Source organism: Mesoplodon densirostris, chromosome 11, assembly GCF_025265405.1.
Source record: "Mesoplodon densirostris isolate mMesDen1 chromosome 11, mMesDen1 primary haplotype, whole genome shotgun sequence".
Taxonomy (NCBI): Eukaryota; Metazoa; Chordata; class Mammalia; order Artiodactyla; family Ziphiidae; genus Mesoplodon; species Mesoplodon densirostris.
Window position 1 is genome coordinate 16,485,803 of NC_082671.1, and position 20,626 is coordinate 16,506,428.

General features: G+C 38.9%; 1 protein-coding gene across 1 annotated transcript; it reads left to right on the forward strand.

Moving 5' to 3' along the window:
• The first annotated feature begins 7,730 nt into the window (after window positions 1-7,730).
• Window positions 7,731-8,588, forward strand: CAPZA3 (capping actin protein of muscle Z-line subunit alpha 3). Its single transcript, XM_060113925.1, has one exon. The coding sequence runs from the start codon at window positions 7,731-7,733 to the stop codon at window positions 8,586-8,588; it is 858 nt and encodes a 285-aa protein (XP_059969908.1).
• The last annotated feature ends 12,038 nt before the right edge of the window (window positions 8,589-20,626 follow it).

Here is a 20,626-nt window from a genome sequence, read left to right on the forward strand (position 1 = left end):
CCTGGCTCTGGCAGCCAGTGGGGCTTGTGTTCATGGGTTCAGTAGAACCCTGCCAAACAAAGAGAAAGTCCTTGGCTGGCAGACCCTCTGGGGCTCTGCTCAGAGGGGATGGACTGATGCCCCCATCTTCCAGTCTTTCCCTGAAAGATGTCTATTTGCACGCTTTACAAGCTGCTGCCTGAGGGTCCAGCTTCCAATCAGCCTGCATCTAGATGCTGCCTGATCCTCCGTTATGAGACACTGCCAGGTCCTGGTACACACTCAATGACTGGGAGCCATTAAGAATGGAGTAGGCCGGGCTTCCCTGGTGGCGCAGTGGTTGAGAGTCCGCCTGCCAATGCAGGGGATATGGGTTCGTACCCTGGTCCGGGAAGATCCCACGTGCCGCGGAGTGGCTGGGCCTGTGAGCCATGGCTGCTGGGCCTGCGCGTCCGGAGCCTGTGCTCCGCAACGGGAGAGGCCACAGCAGTGAGAGGCCCGCGTACGACAAAAAAAAAAAAAAAAAAAAAAAAAAAAATGAAGTAGGCTGCTTGGACTATCACAGAGGTTGAGAGACAAACCAGAACCAGGGCTGAACTGAGTGATAAGTTTCATCTCCTACATGAGGCCACCCCTTCAAGACTGGCACAGGGGTCTGTTCCATCTAAGGCACAGAAACCGACAGAGAGTAAAAGAAAATGAAGAAACAGAGGAATATGTTCCAAACAAAAGAACAAGATAAAACCCCAGAAACAGACCTTATTAAAACAGAAATAAGTGAATTACTTGATAAAGAGTTGAAATAATGGTCATAAATAACATGGAAGTTCCTCAAAAAACTAAAAATAGAACTACCATATCATTCAACAAGCTCACTTCTTGGCACTCATTCAAAGGAAACAAAATCACTATATTGAAAAGCTATCTGCACCGCCCCGTGTTCATTGCAGCATTATTTACAATAGTCAAGACATGGAAACAACCTACATGGATAAAGAAAATATTAGATATATATGTGTGTGTATATATGTATATATCATATAAATATATATAATATTTTTCATCCATAAAAAAGAAGGAGGGCTTCCCTGGTGGCGCAGTGGTTGAGAGTCCGCCTGCCGATGAAGGGGACGCGGGTTCGTGCCCCGGTCTGGGACGATCCCACATGCCGCAGAGCGGCTGGGCCCGTGAGCCACGGCCACTGAGCCTGTGCGTCCGGAGCCTGTTCTCCGCAGCGGGAGAAGCCACAACAGTGAGAGGCCCGCGTACCGCAAAAAAAAAAAAAAAGAAGGAAATTCTTTAATTTGTGATGTCATGCATGGACCTTGAGGGCATTATGCGAAGTGAAATAAGTCAGACGGGCAGAGACAAATACTGTATGATCTCATGTATATGTGGAATCCAAAAAAAAAAAAAAAATGAACTCATAGCTAGAGAACAGATTAGTGGTTCTCTAGCTATGGTGAAGTGGATGAGAACAGCTAGGGCGTAGAAGAGGGGCAGGATGGATGAAGGTGGTCAAAAAGTACAAACTTCCAGGTATAAGATAAATCATTCTGGGATGTACTGTACAGCATAGTAACTATATATAATACTGCTATATCATATATTTGAAAGTTGCTAAGAAAGTACTCTTAAAGGTTCTCATAACAAGAAAAAAAATTTGTACCTTTGTGAAGAGATAAATGTCTACTAAACTTATCATGGTAATCACTTCATAATATATACATATATCAAATCATCATGCTGTTACACCTAAAGCTAATACAATACTATATGTCAATTATGTCTCAATAAATAAAATTGGGGGTGGGGGCAGAGAAAGACTCATTAAGATTGCTCAGGAAGAGTTTGTTAAGTAAAAAGAAAGAAAATTAAGAACTCAACTTTAAGAGGAGAACAGAAGAGGAATGCTAGCAGGACAGATGGAGGAACGACATGAAATTTTAAAGAAAAACTTGGAGAGAGTTATGTCTTAGGAGTTAGAATAGAAAGAAGTTTAAGAAAAGAGGGATAAATAAAATGCATGGAGAAGCTAACCATTGAATTTAGCATTTTCGAAATAAAGAGGTTTTCAAAATAGGTGTGAAGGCAAAATTTATTGCAATGAAACACAACAAGTTGTAGGAAGAAATGTAAAGGATTCTTTCAGTTTATCTGCTAAAAGAGAGACTGTAACATTTAGAAGAGGATATGGTGCAATTTATTTTTCAGATAAGATTAAAAATAAACTTAGACTCTGGAGAACCAACTAAGGTAGGAAATCATAAACTCAAGGTGGAACAAAACACAAATGTAAGTGCCTGAATTGACCCAAGTTGCAGATTTGTAGGGCAGAGGCAGCAGAGAAATATCCTAACTCATCTCTCTGCCTTCTAACTCCCAATCCATTCTATACTGCTGCCAGGTTTATCCTAAAATATGCAATATTTCCCTGCTCAAAAAATGTCAATGGCTACCCATTGCCTACAAAAGCAAGTCCAAATTCCACGGCCTACCAGTCAGGATTTTTATCATCTGGCCATAACTTGCGTTTGCAGCTATTTCTCACCACTCCCTTTGGAGCATCCTACACTCAAGTCATGGCTGCTTACCTTTGATTCTTCAACCATTTCTAGCAATGTGATCTACACATATTGCTTTTCACTCCTCAAGGTCCAGCAAGAATGCCACCTCCACCATGGAATTTTTTTATAAAAGCCCGTTAGAGTCTCTGTCTTCTCAGATTCCCTGTTAGTATTACCTAGGAAATTTATTATAATCTACTTCTAAAACAATAATTTCTGTATTTCTTCTCTCCTTGTCTCCTATGTCTCTCCTAAATAGACATACAGTTTATTTTTTACAATCTGCGGTTTCTAACAGAGTGCCATGCACATACTGTAGATTTAATAATGGTTGCTAACTGCTTAGAGAATTTGAAAACTTAAGGTTAGTCCTATAATAATATAAATTCTTGAAATTGAAGATGATACTATTTCATACTCAGCAAAAATCAAGAGTGTAATCTAAGACTAGCTATATGTATTGAAATGGCACATAATATTTCCTAAAAATAGCTGACATGCTACAAATTAAAGATAATAATAAAGCAATCAAAAAAATTTTAGTAAAGGGATAAAAAAGAAACTTAGAGAACTGCTGCTCAAGCCATGACTCAATAATTAATTTTGTAAAAAGAAGTTTACAATATTTTGACAGGGTCATAAATTTACATGTTCTTTACTCAAATTTTATAATAAAATTTCACCTTAGAAAATAAATGCATGTCAGAATTTATGTCAGCTTCTTAGGAAATCAATGAATGTAACGGAATTTTCTATATTTTTTGAATGATCATGAAGTAGCTTCAACTAATATTTATCGAGTGCCTACTTTATGCCTAGCTTGGTACTAGGTACATTCACAAACGATATCTTATTTAATATTCAGAACCATCCTGCAAAATAACTATATTAGTATCCCCATTCTGCAGGTTAAGACATTTGCTCAGAGATTTCTGGCTTGCCAAGTACTATACAGCTAGAATCTAATAGATTGAATAATCTCCACATCCACTGAGCTTCCTAATGACAACAGCTGAGCAATTTTTTTTTTTTTGTGGCCACTGAAAACAAAGATTCATTATGATTCATTTTATTTGCTCTGGCTAAAATGTGTACCCTGAAGTGTGGAAAGATTAGCAACAAAAGTTAAAGCAAAAGAGTCAGATGTTTAAACTTAGTCTTCACCTTTCCAGAAAATTCAGTTAGCCAATACATTTCCCCTGAGCATATTACTTAATCAACATTTTAATGCATACACAGCAATTTAGCCTAAGGCAAAAAAGTATTTTCTATTAGAGGGCCTAGGGGAATTATTTTAATAGAAGAGAATGGTTTATCATAATCATCAGCCTTGTTTATATGTAATTTATGCTTCTAAAGTATTTGAGGTCATTTTAAAGGGTTTTTTGAAGTATTCTAAGCAAACTCTGCCCCTCTAAATTCTGTAATTAACATTGTTTTCATAGCTACTTTAAAAAGGTTTTGCTAAACAAAATAGACCTTCAATCCTGCTATGTCCAAATAATCATAAATTTCAGTTAATGAGCTATTTATTTACTTGTTATAACCGTTGAGCATTGTACATGATGCTTTTCAATATGGCATGCATTTTACTCAAGTGGATTTCAAACAGCTATCTCTATCTTGCAGATAATTCAAAGCAACTTGATAATCACTAAATAAGATTTTCAATATTTCACATTTGATACAGATTCAGCATATTACTACCTATATTGTGTTGAATGTGAATTTCATTAAACCTGAAAGCACATAGCTGTTTCTCCCTTCGGGCAATACCACTGGGGGAAAATTCTATGTGTAAAGGTCTTTCACAGAAACTTGTGTTCTTCACTTGTGGTATTAGACATGAATTGATTAAAATTCTGATAGCTTATTGCAGCACAAGCTATTTGGATTCATAGAAACAGCTCTGAATTCTTTGTCTTTTACTGCAGTCTCCTGAGAAGTACAGCTTTTCTTTTTCGAACCTCCTCTTTGTGGTTAGTAAACATGAGGGCTAAATCTTATTGAGAAAAATGCTTGTTGGGTCTGCTGTGTGTTTCTGCCTATTTTCTAAGCCGAGGCACCAACCACCTTTCTTCAGGACTAGCTCTTCAAGGATGTTTACGTAATGAAGAGATAGTATCCCTCTCCAGAGGAAAACTGCAGGTTTTTTACTGTCCAGGATAATAATGATTATGACAGCCTCCAGGGCAAAGATCAGACAGGCCTACAGCCCATAATAAAAGCTCTGGCTTTCTAAACTTGAGGTCCCTCTCAGGTAATGCCACCCACTGCACGTGCACGTGTCACCTGACCCTCCTCACATCACACTTTGGGAACGGGGCTAGGAGAAATGGCACCAAAATGTTGATACTCTCGCAGTTGCTATTATTGTGAGTGCCAAGCTGTCTTTTTTCTCTGAACTGGAAACCTGCGTCTGCCAACATCCCTAAAACTGAGTAGCTCGCAGGTAAGGTAACACAAGCTCCCCAGTTTGTGTTAGTTGGTAACAATTTCAACCAGATTGTGTTATCTGGCTACTCACTTTCAAGAAACAAAATCATATTCAGGATGCCTATCTTCCTATCTGAGCTGGCCAGTCTAGTATTCTTGCCTGATTCGCCAAGAAATCTGCCATCTTCTTAGTGCAAAACTCAGCTATCACTTGGGCTTTTTCTTTTTTTTTTTTCATGATCTTTCCCTTTGTCCTCTAGTGACAGACTTGATCCAGGTTCCCTTCCTACTAATTCTTCTTTAAACAAAGAATTTACAGTTTGTCTGCTTTGAGGTGAGAAAAATGCAATTTTTCTGAAGATTGCCCATTGCTTCTATAAATCACTAACATCCAATCCATTTACCATTTCATCATTTATATGATTTGATCTAATCGGATGACCAATCCTAATCTGATGTGAACATTCCTGCATTCTCAGCAGATTGTTCTAAACTAATAACCTGGCATGATTTCAAATTTTATCAACAACTCATTTTACGTCTTACCTAAACTCTTTGTCTTGATTATAAATATATTTAGCATAATTAATTGCTTTAATTCTTAAGAGACTAATCTTTCATATGTATTTTCTTCAGAAAGCATCCAAGTAGTTATTGACATTTTCCAATATTGGATTAAGTCCTTCCTAGGGTGGGGTGTTCAGAGGGCAGATATTATCTCACCTTAAAAATATACTTCACATGAATAGTACTGCACCGAATATCTAATTTTTCAAGTAATTTCAGAGTTTTTTCCAGGGTAATTTTTCCACATTTAAAGTCATCCCGAACCATGGACAAAAACCATGTACGAAGAACACCAAAAAAAGAAGTTAAGGAAATTCTCACAGAAAGTCATTAAGTACTTAAAATGACTAAAGAATATTTTACCTCTCTTCAGTTCAATGTTTTTATTTTCAGAGGAAAGTCTATCTTAGGCTTAAATGAGAAAACACTTTTATGATAAATAATATTTTTTAAAAACTAAGTAGGCACTACTCTGTGGTAAAGGTATGAAAGGGTATAACACAATAAAAATTGCAGGAAAACAATAAAAATTAACATTTGAGAAATCAAGCTATTACTTGGGAAACAACAGTCTATTTTCTGAAGACGTGAACTTGGGAGACAGCTGGACATCAGCACTTGATCTCTCTCAGCATTAGTTTCCTCATCTGAAAAGTGGTCAAATTAATACTTCCAGAAGGTGGGGGCATTAAATGAGTCCAAACCATGTCTGATATGATTATTACCACTACATTAGCCAAATGTCAGGCTACACGCATGCCCCAAGAAAGCAACATTTTAAGGACCATAAAAAAGAGTAAAAAAAAAAAAATGCCATGGTGAGTGTCTATTTAGTATGAAAGACAAAAATAATCAAGCTTGCTTATTATCTACAGAGAAACTACAAAAATTAGGACACTTCAAATTGAAAAACTAAGGTTAAGAAGAATTAATACAACAGTCTATAAAATCGTGAAAGGTATTGGTAAAAATTGTTCAACAACACACTCAATTTCAGATTGTTAGGACTAACTGGAAACCCTTCAAACTAATGGCAAAGACTTAATATGGCAAAGCTCATGTTATTATAAGAAAAAGATACAGGAAGCTAGGGAAACCCAGAAAAGCTCAGGGCAGAAAGGGAAGGAAGCAGTTTTTGCTTAAATGAGAGAAACTTAAGTTCAGGACTCTTCAAAAAGAATGAGAAAATAATCAAGGAAAGAGGATACATCAAAAGAAAGAGGAAAGAGGAACAGAAAGCACTCTGAGTGGATATTTGTTCTCCATATTTTCATGACCTGTAGTTCCGTTTCTCCTCGCTTAGAAGTTTCTCCCCATTATGAGTTGCCACAAGTTCCAAATATAATTAACTCTGCCCTTGCAGGAGAGGGATTTCTTGAAACTCATCCACGGATGCCACTGCTCCTTTTCTAGAAAGAAAGCAGAAAACACAGTGGTTTGTTGCCTTTGTTCTTTGGAGTTAGCTCAACACTTAAATCCCACAGAAACCATATGTAACATGTGGTCCCTACACTTCACTGCCCTTAAAACTTTCTGGTTTCTTGCTTATGTTCTGACCATTTCCCAACCCACAATGTTTATAAATGAGGCATCTCTTGCTGCCTGGCATTTTCCCATGAACTGCCATCGTACCTCATTTTATCTTTACTGTTTTGTTTAAACCCCTCAAACCTTTCAGCATGGCGTGCTTCCATTGGGTTGGGGACAGTTATTCTGAGGGCCTGATTATACATCAATGCCATTGTGGTCCCCAAAAGGTGCAAAGGGTTGCCAGACACTCTCTAGAAACTCTGGGCTGCTTCTCTAGATCCCTGACAACATATAATGCACACAGAGACACACCGCTTTTGAAGAAGGCTGTTCTGGAGGCTAAGTTCTTAAAATCTTCAAAATTCTTATAGCTGGTTGGCTGGGCACCACACTGCCAGGTGACTATCATGTTTTTCTTTTGGTCTGAACACCTAACGTGATATCACTGAAAGTTCCATACTTCATAGACAAAGCTTCTTTATGACTTCATCAGGAGACTCAGAGCTTGCCAGACAACCTGGTTTTTCATGGTCAGAGATGGTCATCTTAAGCTGAATGTGTAACATCTTGATGGGAAGGTTGTCCCATGGAATGTTTTCTCATCTTTGAACACTCTTTATTTCAGAAGCTCTGCTTCTGCTACAACCAAACATGTCACTTAGCGATCTGAGTAAGAAAGAGAAAGAAAAATTAATTCTCAGACTGTTAATACAGGCTCCTCCAGGGGAATTTGTAAATGCCTTTGATGATCTCTGTCTGCTTATCCGTGATAAAAAACTCATGCACCATCTAGGTGAGTATGCAGGCTACCAACACTGCCAAAAATATTATGTCCCACTCTCCATCGATGGGAATGCGGTCCTCCTGTCTCACCACAACGTAGTGGGTGACTACCGATTTTTTGACTACCAGAGCAAACTTTCTTTCAAATTCGACCTGCTTCAAAACCAGTTAAAAGACATCCAAAGTCACGGCATCATTCAGAATGAGATGGAGAACCTGAGGACTGTTGTTCTGTGCGTCTTAAAGCTGTATGTGGATGACCACTATCCAATGGGGAACTGCAATGTGCTGAGAAAAACGGTGAAAAATAAAGAGTTCTTGATTGCTTGCATTGAAGATCACAGCTACGAAATAGGAGATTACTGGAATGGCCTTTGGAAATCGAAATGGATTTTCCAAGTCAATCCATTTCTAACCCAGGTAACAGGGAGAATTTTTGTGCAAGCTCACTTCTTCAGATGTGTCAACCTTCATGTCGAAATCTCCAAGGACCTGAAAGAAAGCTTGGAAGTAGTTAACCAAGCTCAACTGGCTCTAAATTTCGCGAGGCTTGTGGAAGAGCAAGAGAATACATTTCAAGCTGCAGTCTTAGAAGAATTACAGGAGTTATCAAATGAAGCCCTAAGAAGAATTCTACGAAGAGATCTTCCAGTGACCCGCACTCATATTGACTGGCAGAGGATACTCTCTGACTTGAATCTGGTGATGTATCCTAAATTAGGATGAGTCATTTATTCAAGAAGTGTGTTATGCAACTGGATGATATAAAGGATTGCTCATGATAACTGTCTTGACCTGATTACTTTGTTTCAGGGGGCAGGGAGGGTGGCAGAGGTTATTTGCCTAAAGTTGAGAAGCCACTAGACATGCCTGTCACTTTGCAGATGCAAGTTTGGAGGGGGGTTTGTTTTTTTGAGGAGGGGATGGTTGGTCACATCACACAGCTTGTGGGAACTTGGTTCGCCTATCAGGGATTGAACCTGAGCCTTCGGCAGTGAAAGCGCAGAGTCCAAACCACTGGACCTCCAGGGAATTCCAGATGCAAGTTTAAATTAGGGACAAGTCTACCAAATCATTTTATTCAAGGAATATTTACCAGTAAGTCAAGAAAATGATGATGGAAATTAATTTTCATAAACCTTAACTGATTATTCATTGATGTTACTCACAGTCTTGATCAAATACTTTTAAACAATACCTACTGACTAGGAGATCCATTTCAAATTCCCTGGCTTAGCATTCCAAGGTCCCCCATGACCTGAGTGCCCCTATATCTTCCATGGATTTAACATGGCTAAACTGGACTTTAGGACTGGATTTAACCACCTTTTCCAAAAAGCCTAAGAGAAGCCTCACCAAAAGTGTTCTCTACATTTCCTATATGTAAACACCTTCTAGCTCTAATTTTGCCTTGAAACTTTTCCATCCTAATTTGAATATTAGACGTGTGTGTTTGTCGTCTTACTCTTAATATACTAAGGAAGGGATTTTTTGTTTCATTCATACACAGTGTAATGGAAATCTATGAAATTTTGAGTTAGAATATCTAAGTTCAAGTCCTGAATCTACCAATTACTACTTTTGTGACATAAGGCAAGGATAAAATATATGACTTCTTTGATACCCAATTGTTCCATTTGTTAAATAGGGGTTAAATGCGTGATGTTTTACATACAATATGTAAGCAATAAATCATTCACGAATAAATAAATGTTGAAGAGAGGAGAGCTTCCGTAAGTCTCTCAGGTTGGCCAGAGCTTCACAAGCAACACTTCCTAAAGATGAGAGTATCTGAAGCATCATTCCTCAATCCAACCAAAGCTCTCTATCTTTCAGGAGTTCTAATATACAAATATCTCTGATTTGGAAATACAGTTTTGCATTTTAAAGATCTTTCATAGTGTCTGGCATATGATAAGAATATAATTCCTACACTGTATTTTCCTGGCAATACATTCTTGAGATCTTATTATATGTCACATGAAGATAGATCCCTTAAGGAGGCTCCAGGGACAAGATTTATTTTCAGACTTTATCAATCAATGTCCCAACAGGAAACAGATGACAAATACAGATATGATAGTTCAAAGAGAGTATAATGAAGGGATTATCCAGAAAGATGTGGGAACACAAGGGACAGCAAAATACCATGAGAGCAGTTTACATCTTTAGGTCAAGGTTAGGGAGCGTCACTAGAACCTGGAAGGAGGAGTCAATATAATGGGTCACCAGAAGAAGGGCTATACCCTTCTGTGGAGGAACGTTCCAGCCCAAGGAAACCCCCCAGGAAGAGAGTCAAGGGCATAAATATTCTTCTCCTGCTTCTGGCTTCTGTCAGAGCTCTCCATTGGCAAACCCAATCAAAAATGAGAGGGCAAAGGAGTCCACTGATAGTCTATGCACATCTGCCTCCCAAGGCCAATAGTAGGGGGGTGAAGGGAAGAGAACAGATCTGGAGAGGCAAATGGAAGATACGGATACATGTTCATTCATCTGAAGGCGATTTCTGATACCAGGCAGGACTTTTGTTTTAGTATGATGAACATCTGGCATTTACTCAATATATGCTTTTGTTCACTTAGATAAGTCATTATTTTAAATAAATAAATATATTTTGTAGAGCTACATAAAAAATGTGTTTGGAAGTATTTCAAGTAATTTTTCTATATATTTCAGTCCATTTTAACTCCCTTGAAAAAGGACAACCTCTTCTAGGTTATAAATGCAACAGGTTTCCTGAATTAATTTTATTACATAAACGTAATGCTTATCATACTGTTCTTATCTCCCTAGTCACTTTTTTTTTTTTTTTTTTTTTTTTTGCGGGCCTCTCACTATTATGGCCTCTCCCGTTGTGGAGCACAGGCTCCGGACGCACAGGCTCAGCAGCCATGGCTCATGGGCCCAGCCACTCCGCGGCATGTGGGATCTTCCCAGACCGGGGCACAAAGCCGTGTCCCCTGCATCGGCAGGCGGACTCTCAACCACTGCACCACCAGGGGAGCCTTCCCTAGTCACTTTTTATTCTTATTTTAGAACATGTAAAGTGCCCTCACTTCACAAGCACCATGTTCATGCTCCAAACTCACATGAATAAAAAAGAATTTATGGTGTGACTAGGATTTACTAATTCGACAGATCCATTTTTTTTATTCCCTAGGAACGTGATCTGTGACCCTAACAGCATGCAAATGCAGCTCTCTGTTCAGACGGAGTCATGGCATGAGAGAGTGAAGTAAGGGGAAAATTCCATAAACATTATATTCTTTAGTAGAGATACCTGAACAGTACCCCAATGTTTCCTAATGAGTATTTCCTATGTTCACATCAGTACTTCTTTTTATACCTCATTCTTGGATAAACAATCTTCAACAAAGCTCAAATTCTTCTGGATTTATTAGAAAATAACAATAAAGGAAAATCAGGACTCTTTTGCCGAAGTATTATTATAGCATAACACATGCCTAAAGTTCAAGAAGGGTCCGTAGCGTTTGTTTGGAATTAAATTCACCATGTCTAGCACTGAAACCCATAGGTCAAACTGATCTCTTCAGAATTTCTAGAAATTCTTGCAGTGTGCCATAATTTCTAATGGCAAGACCTCACAATATAGAAGAAGATATGATGACAGTGGCTCTTTATAGTTACATTACCATTCAATACATTTTGTTGGGACCACCATTGACTCTCAGCACACATCTATTCACAGGGAATTTGACTGGAAATTTTGAGTTAAGTTGCATTAACTTAGCTTGGCTTAGGATGTACTTCTAACCACTTGCCAACATCCATAGTCACACTATTCATTTCACCCAAGAACACCGCGTATCAAACCCTTCTGGACTTTGTAGAACAATCTGACCTGGCCTAGCCCATCCATATATGTGTCTCAACTTCCTCCTTTCCAAGGGACTGCAGTCCCAAGATCCTCCCTTATGTTACTGCAAATTTATTTAACTCTCTTCCAAAATTCTTTTGCAAAATATTTTCATGGAGCTATTACTAACTCTGCTTCCTTTTTATCTTTCTGTCACACAATTCCTTCTTTTAAATTAATCTTCAAAAAATAGTTCTTTATAGATGTAGCCTCAAGGATCCTATCTTACTGACTTTGGTGATCCCATTACAGAGTCTGAAACATAATGAGTGTTTAGAAGATATTTGCTGAATATGTAGATGGATGGTTAAACGAATGAATACACTGAAGGAAGAAAATAAACTCTATTAATCTTTCTTTAAAATAGATACCTTTTCCACTAGATATTTTAATTTTCAAGGCATCAAGAGGTGAATGTCAATTTAAAAATGCAGGAACAAAGGATGTGCCTGGGATTTTATGGACAAAGAAGTTCTAATATGCTGTGTATGCCCCACTTGGAGAGTCTCGATGTACATTAAAAGCTCAGAGATAGTCTGCCACTAAAAAAATTATTTAGTTGAGTATTTTCTGGAATCATTTTTGATTCCTCCCTTTTCCCCTCACCATCCATATCTAACCTATCTGCAAGATCTATGAGTTTGACCTCTAAAAGAATATCTGTCTACTTCCCTCCACCATGGCTGCTACTACTGTAGCCCATGGCGCCATCCTGTCTCGCAGGAGTACTGCAATATCCTCCTAATTGACATCTCTGCTTCCACTCTTGGACTCATAACCATTCTAACAAAGTAGCCAAAATGAGCTTTTAAAAACATAAATTGATTCCCTGCTTATCCCTAAAGCATACCAATGGGTTTAATGTTCTTAAAGTCCAATCTTCATATATTGGTCCACAAGGCCTTATGACCTCTAGCCTGAGCCACACTCTCAAACCTTATCAACCACCACTCTCCTCCTTGCTCATCACTCTTTTGTTCACTAGGCTTCCTGCTCTGCCTTTTCCTTGCCAAGCCCTTTCCTACATGAAGGACTGGTACTTGACGTTTCCTCTGCTTAAAAACATGTCCTTCAGCTCTTCTTGTCATTAGCTTCTCAGCCTTCAAGCCTCAGCTCAAGTATCATCCTTCTGAAACCCTTCTCGAGAATTGGCCCTTCCCAGTTGTCCCACATCACCAGCTTTATTTCCTTCATAGTAACCATCACAATTTGAATTTTTAAGATTCTGATTTCCTACACTAGAATACCAACTCTTGTTTATATTATTTACCAGAACATCGTTACCACCTAAATAATACCTGACACATGGTAGGGAATAAATATTTGCTGAACAAATATGTTTATTCAGTGGGTCCTTTTTCAAGTAAAACTTACTAACATTCCACTGAACACAGAAAGTCTAGTGTAGGCTAAAAGGTAACCATTTTACATAAGAGGTCCATACATATCTTCAGGGAGTTAAGAATTTCTATTCGTATATAATGGGCTTTAGAATTCTGACATAAAAATATGACCTATGTGCTCAAAAATCCATTACAGAGTAATGTCAAGGCTATTAGGTAATGGTTATTTATCTACAGTGTTAATATATTTTCGTTAGTCATATGCTCTACAAAGAACTCTCCCTTACACTGGGTGTTTCCTTACAACTGATTCCATTCTTGTCTTGAAAAATTCATGTTAAAGGCTTCCGCTGGTAAGCCCTTATAAGTTTGGAAATAATTTGAAGAGTTCAATAATACTTTTGACTTTGTTTTTGGTTTTTGGCTAAGAGACTGTTACCATCATAAGGCTTTATTTCTTCCTTTATAGATTGGGAAACTGAAATGAGGCCCTGAGAATTTGAGTGCCTTTTTCAAAATCATGCAGCATTAATTAACACTATAATCCTGGTCCAGGTTATTTTCACATTTTGTTCTATTTTCCCTATTATTCCTAAGTCCATAAGACAGAAATTAGACGGAGTATATATGAGGGGCTGGATCCAAAGGATGAGCTTGAGCAACACCTAATTTCAGAGAGGATGCTTGGAAAGACCCACTTCCATTTCTATCAGAGTGGAGCAGATGATTAGCTGCTCATTATGCAGATGTGGGATCAGAAGCGAATTTTATTTTCCCTTTACCTTCTGATAATTGAAGGAACTCGTCCTAACAAAGAAAAGTCTTAAGAGCTCCATTCCTATTTATATTGCCAAGTTGCTTACAAGTGGATAGGATCAAAAAAAAAAAAAGAAGAAGAAGAAGAAGAAGAAACAACTGTACAACTTCTTAATAAATCAACTTAACATTAATGCTCATAATTTTAACAGATCTTTAAAACTCATCTTCACGTGGTTGATGAACGGTAAAATTACACAGGTCTTGAGTGGGAAGCTATAAAGAAGAGAAGTAAATCTTATCCTTCTTCTGCTAATACACTCAGTTTGACAGAAGAAGCTGCTTAAGTCAGCCAGAAGACAGCAATCCTAATTTAAAAATGGGCAAAGTATATAAACAGGCAATCTACAGTACAGGAAATCCAAAACAAATACGAAGAGAAACATGCAACAATCAAAGAAATGCAAATTAAAACCACCATTAGTTTTATGTTACAGCTATTTAAAAAAGGCAAAAAATTAGAAGTTGGTTTAAGTAAATTCTAGTAAAGATGTGTACCTGTGTATGTGTACCGGTGTGCAAGTCCATATGTGCATGTACATGTGTGTATATGCCTGTGTGTGTGTGTGTGTGTGTGTGTGTGCGTGTGTGTAGGAACTCTCATACATTATTGCTAGTGGGAGATTAAACAAAAGCTGCTGTTCTCAAGAGCAGTCTGGCACTATTTAGTCAAATTAGACGTATGCATACCATATGTCTTAGCAATTCCATTCCTAGGTGTATTTCCTTCCAAATTTCTCACACTTGTCTCGAAGGAAGCATGTACAAGGATGTTCACTGTAGTGTTGTTTTTCTCAGCAGGAAACTAATCTCAATTTAGAAGTCCACCACTGACGGATTAAAAGTTAATTGTGGTAAATGCACACCAAGGAGTACCATGAATGGCTGGAAGTACGGAGCAAATGTACACAGAACAATATGGGTGGATGGTAGAAGCACACTGCTGGATAACAGAGAGTAAGATACAATGTGATTTGTATCATAACAAATGCAGAAATTAAACAGAGGCTCCAAATAATACATATTTTTCAAGAACACATTTTTTTTAAACACACATTAAATGTATTAGAATGGTTTCCTGTGCAGGAAATAAATTAAAAAGTAATCATAAACAAACCACAAATAAACAACTACAAGCACAAAAAGAGGAAAGTAAAGAGAAAATAAACAGAAGTAAAAAGAATTGTACTTATTTAGAAGCAGCATGAACTTAAAGCCCCCAAAGATGAACTGAAATGCCTCCCGCCAAATTTCCCACCGCCCCTTACTCCTCAGGGATTAGAAGGCACTACACTTTGTATCCAGCACACATAACTGTGAAAAGTCTGCAGTAGTACAACTGAGGCCAAGGACAGGGGAAGGCTGTGCCCTGAACAAAGTCAGAAATGCCATTCATGTGTCTGAGGTTGAATTCCTCAAGATAAGTATGAACTGGGGTTGGAAAAGAAAGTCCATCTCTGTTTTTGTCTAGGGGATGATAGGAAAAGGTGAGTTTGGCTCCACAGACTGCTATGGGTACCATTGTTTAGGAAAGATCAAAAGAGGCCGGGACTTGTAAGAGACATAGGGTTCTAACAAGAAAACTAGGAAGTCAGGGTACTTCTTGCCAGATCAAAAGATTATAAAAGTCTGATCATAAAGATAGAGCACAGCTTTACTGTGACTGGCACAAAACTGTAACGAATTTCTGCGTAATGAAAGTGCTTTGTCGAGTACATAAATTATCTGCTTCTCCAGTTTCCCTCATCCTGATCCTCAATTTTATTCACCTCTATCTTGTTGCCTCATGTAGCTTCCTGACGGTGAAGAAAATTAGCAGAAAGAAGTGGCTGAACTATTCATTTAAAAATGTTTACTTATTAGAGTTCAATGAATATGTTAGAAAAAGCAAAACCACAGAGATAAAATCCATTTATCTTTAAGTAGAGTGCTGCATTTGAAGGAATTTAGCTGTAAAATTATTAGTGATATTTTTCTGGGAAATGACATTATAACAGAAAAGGAGTTGACGCTTTTCAAATAGGTATTGGAGACGCTTTGATGCTCTCCCCACGCAATCACACGTATTCTTGGGATGCCCTGGAGTTTCTGGCACAAAGAACAGACAGCACAAGACTTGATATTAGACACAGGCAATTTACATCTACCCCAAGGTACATGATTCGGGGGAATACAGTGCATTTTTACAGTTAACATGGTAGCAACTGAAAATATTATGGGCATCCCTATAGCCAAACTCAAAATATATACAATAACTTTTTAATTGTATTATTAAAATATGGCTCTTATGCACTGAAGACAAAAGGTGTTTGGAATGGCTATGGTGAGAAGATACCTCATGGAGTCAGTAGAATGCAAGAAACTCCCTTGCAATCCCTCTGTCATCACCATCTCTATAAATCCCGAGTTAGAAATCTGTGCATGCTATCCATCAAATAAAACTATGCCCCTCTTCTGCATTCCCACCCTATTAGCTTTCTCCTGGGAAAGTGACCGTGGAGAAGCTTCTGCTGATGCCGACAGTAAACCCCTTCCAAAGGTGTACAGAACATGAGAATATCTAAATCACACTGAATTCATCTGCCATTGGTGAAACAAAGTATAAACCATACCTATAATGTTAGACTATGGGTCATTGTCCTGAAAACACCCCTGTCTCAGAACCCTTGAATTTGAAAGGCAGTATGTCCCTACTCTCCAGGGGCTCAAAATCTTGATGGTGCAGTGCTAGAGAAACAGAGAAATAACTGTATGTCAAATAATAAGCATCCTTATAAAGAGTGATAGTTACTATTATTTAATGATGAAATCTTGGCTTTCCTACCATTTGGAGATAATTTTAACAGAGAAAGTTATTGAGAAATTAGTATCTCTCCCTTTACTCCAATAGACCCCAAAAATAAAAAGCAGAGTTTTTTTTTATTTTTATTCTGTGGGAAGCAGAGTTTTGAATTCTGGAATCCTTTGTCCTAGAATTAACATGTTGTTTTGTTTTGTTTTATTCTTTTTCTGATTCGGATCCAGTGGAAGCGAATTAAGTTGGCTTATTCCCAAGTGACAGGAGATGGTGAATTTTGTGTTTAGAAGGTAGGGACAAGTGACGCTAACGAAAGTCTGGCAGAGATATCACACTATTTCTGCCACAAGCAGGAAACATCAGGAACACTGAGAGAGCTGCTTCTGCAAGCAAAGGAGGAATTACTCCTAAACCCAACTATAAGATTGAAATTGGACATTCTACTTTTCTTGCATTCAAGTGTCATGAACCCATGCATATCCACTTCATGAACATAAACTAAGGTCTGGCTTTCAAGAAATAGGACTTTTTAAAAAATAGATCTTTATTGGAGTATAATTCTTCACAATACCGTGTTAGTTTCAGTTGCACAGCAAAGCGAATCAGCCATATGCATACACGTTCCCATATCCCCTCCCTCTTGAGCCTCCCTCCCACCCCTCTAGGTGGTCACAAAGCACTGAACCAATCTCGCTGTGCTATGGTGCTGCTTCCCACCAGCCAACGATTTTACATTCTGTCGTGTATATATGTTGATGCTACTCTCTCACTTCGCCCCAGCTTCACCCTCCCACCCCATGTCCTCAGGTCCATTCTCTATGTCTACCTCTTTATTCCTGCCCTGCAACTAGGTTCATCAGTACCATTTTTTTTCTTTAAGATTCCATATATATGCGTTAGCATACAGTATTTGTTTTTCTCTTTCTGACTTACTTCACTCTGTATGACAGACTCTAGGTCCATCCACCTCACTACAAATAACTCAATTTTGGCACTTTTTATGGCAGAGTAATATTCCATTGTATATATGTGCCACATCTTCTTTATCCATTCATCTACTGATGGACACTTAGGTTGCTCCCATGTCCTGGCTATTGTAAATAGAGCTGCAGTGAACACTGTGGTACCTGACTTTTTTTGAATTATGGTTTTCTCAGGGTAAATTCCCAGTAGTGGGATTGCGGGTCATATGGTAGTTCTATTGAAACAATTAATGCTGGCTGGAAAGGGTGTGGAGAAAAGGGAACCCTCTTGCACTGTTGGTGGGAATGTAAATTGATACAGCCACTGTGGAGAACAGTATGGAGGTCCCTTAAAGAAATATAACTTTTAAAGGGCCCTTCCAATGACTTATTGTATGAACTCCTGGACAGCATATTTTCTATTTTTCAGTCTTATGAAAAGCAAGACTATTTCTTCATTCAGTTCATACTTATTGAGCCCATTCTTTGTGCCATAACCTGTGTTAGACACTAGAAGCACAAAAGGAAATAGGACACTATTCCTGTTCCTGAGTAAGTCCCAGCTGAGTAAGAGATGTTGGTGTATAAAGAACTGATTACATAATAAGTGGTCATAAAGTCTCCGGGAAGGAGTTCGGGAACACTTGCATAGTGGATGTTGCCATCGCCCTGACCAGGATGCTCCTTGCCCAGGACTGATTGGTGCTGGGAGACCCCAACCCCTCGTGCTAATTCAGGACAACTCTGCAGTTATTCAGCTTCTGAGCGCCCTGTAAGATTGGCTAGGTAGGGCCTTTGTTATGATGGCATCTGCAGTTCATTTACCCTTCCTAACCCAGGAGTAGGCAAACATTTTCTGAAAAGGCTGGATCACAGATGTTTTAGGCTTTGCAGGCCACAGAAGGTCGACCTCTATCCAGTACTCTTTTTTTTTTTTTAACCTTTAGAAATATAAGAACCATTCTTACTTAACTCAGGGTCATATACAAACAGGCTGTGAGCCCGATTTGGTTTGCTGAACTTGCTCCAACCATAACTGCTTTCCTTGCCTGCTCCCCGTAGGTGTTGATTTCAAGAGGACTCCCCAGCAAACATCCTGCAAGCAAATCCCTGTCTCAGAGTTTGCTTCCTGGGAACCTGACTCTGACAGCTTGACAAAGGAAGAACTAACTGAGACTGAGTGGTTTAACAAGAGTTTATTAGGAGAGGTGGTGACAGTCTTGATTTTACCTAAACTCTATCGTCCTAGAAAATAGAGACGGTTAATCCTCCCAACCTTTTGTTTTCCAAAAACCCCACCCTACTGTGTTCCAAGGAAGGGCTTCCTGCGAAGACCTACCTCCCCACAGGACTTAGATCACCCTCTTCTTTCTCCAGACCCCCATGAGACTCTCAGTTGACTCCCTTGTTTACATATAAGGCCAGATACCAACCCTCAGAATTCTCATTCTTTGTCTCATAAATGATTAGCTGAACTGTTTGTGCCCATAAAACTAGCTTGACAAGGAAATAAACATTGCCTGTTCATCTAACTGACAGAGGCTCCCTCTTATGACAAAAACTGTAAAATCATTCCACCTGCAACTTGTCAATTCTTCCTTATATAATCTACAAAACCACCCTGCTGAGACACTCTGATCCTCAGATCTAGGGTTCTCCCTCTATTGCAATATACTGGATAAATTCAATCGCATTACTTGCCTTGAACAGTGAGATGACCACAGGCACAAGAAACATACTATACAAAGGCACCAAAGTATGAAAGGACATGATGTTGTCAGAGAGATACTGGAAAGTCTGATGTGGAAGGAATGGAGAGTTGCGTTTGGGACCAGAGTGGATTGCAGTGAGGTGGGGCGGGGAGAGGGGGGCGGTGCTGTTTAGATTGAATGGCCTCGCATGTTAAACCAAGCATGCTATGCTTGATGCAGGGAAATTCCCGAGGCCTTTGTACAGTTCCCTCTTGGAGGTAAAGAGGCTTGGCCACTAGACAGGGAGACTAGTTCCTACAATGTACAAAAAGACAGACTTTAAAGTTGTCATCAAGAAAGCATGGTCTGGGCCTCCCTGGTGGCGCAAGTGGTTGAGAGTCCGCCTGCCGATGCAGGGGATACGGGTTCGTGCCCCGGTCTGGGAGGATCCCATATGCCGCGGAGCGGCTGGGCCCGTGAGCCGTGGCCGCTGAGCCTGCGCGTCCGGAGCCTGTGCTCCGCAACGGGGGAGGCCACAACAGTGAGAGGCCCGCATACCGCAAAAAAAAAAAAAAAAAAAAAAAAGCATGGTCCCTGAACTCCAATATTCATTGCAGCACTATTGACAATAGCCAGGACATGGAAGCAACCTAAATGTCCATTGACCGAAGAATGCATAAAGAAGATGTGGTACATATATACAATGGAATATTACTCAGCCATAAAAAGGAACGAAATAATGCCATTTGCAGCAACATGGATGGACCTAGAGATTGTCATACTGAGTGAAGTAAGTCAGACAAATATCATATGACATCACTTATATGTGGAATCTAAAAAAATGGTGCAAATGAACCTATTTAAAAAACAGAGTCAGAGATGTAGAAAACAAGCTTATGGTTACCAAGGGGGAAAGCAGGGTAGGGTTAAATTGGGAGATTGGGATTGACATATATGCACTACTATATATAAAATAGAAAACTTATAAGGACCTACTGTATAGCACAGGGAATTCTACTCAATACTCTGTAATGACCTATATGGGAATAGAATCTGAAGAAGAGTGGTGTATATGTATAATTGATTCACTTTGCTGTACAGCAGAAACTAACACAACATTGTAAATCAACTATACTCCAATTAATTTTAAAAAAAAAGAGAGAGAGAACATGGTCCCTTGATGAGCAGAGGTCTTCAGCTGACAAATCCTTAAATGCTCAAAACAATTTTGGGAAACTGTATATCCACTTGTACATTTACAAGTTACCCTTAAGATTT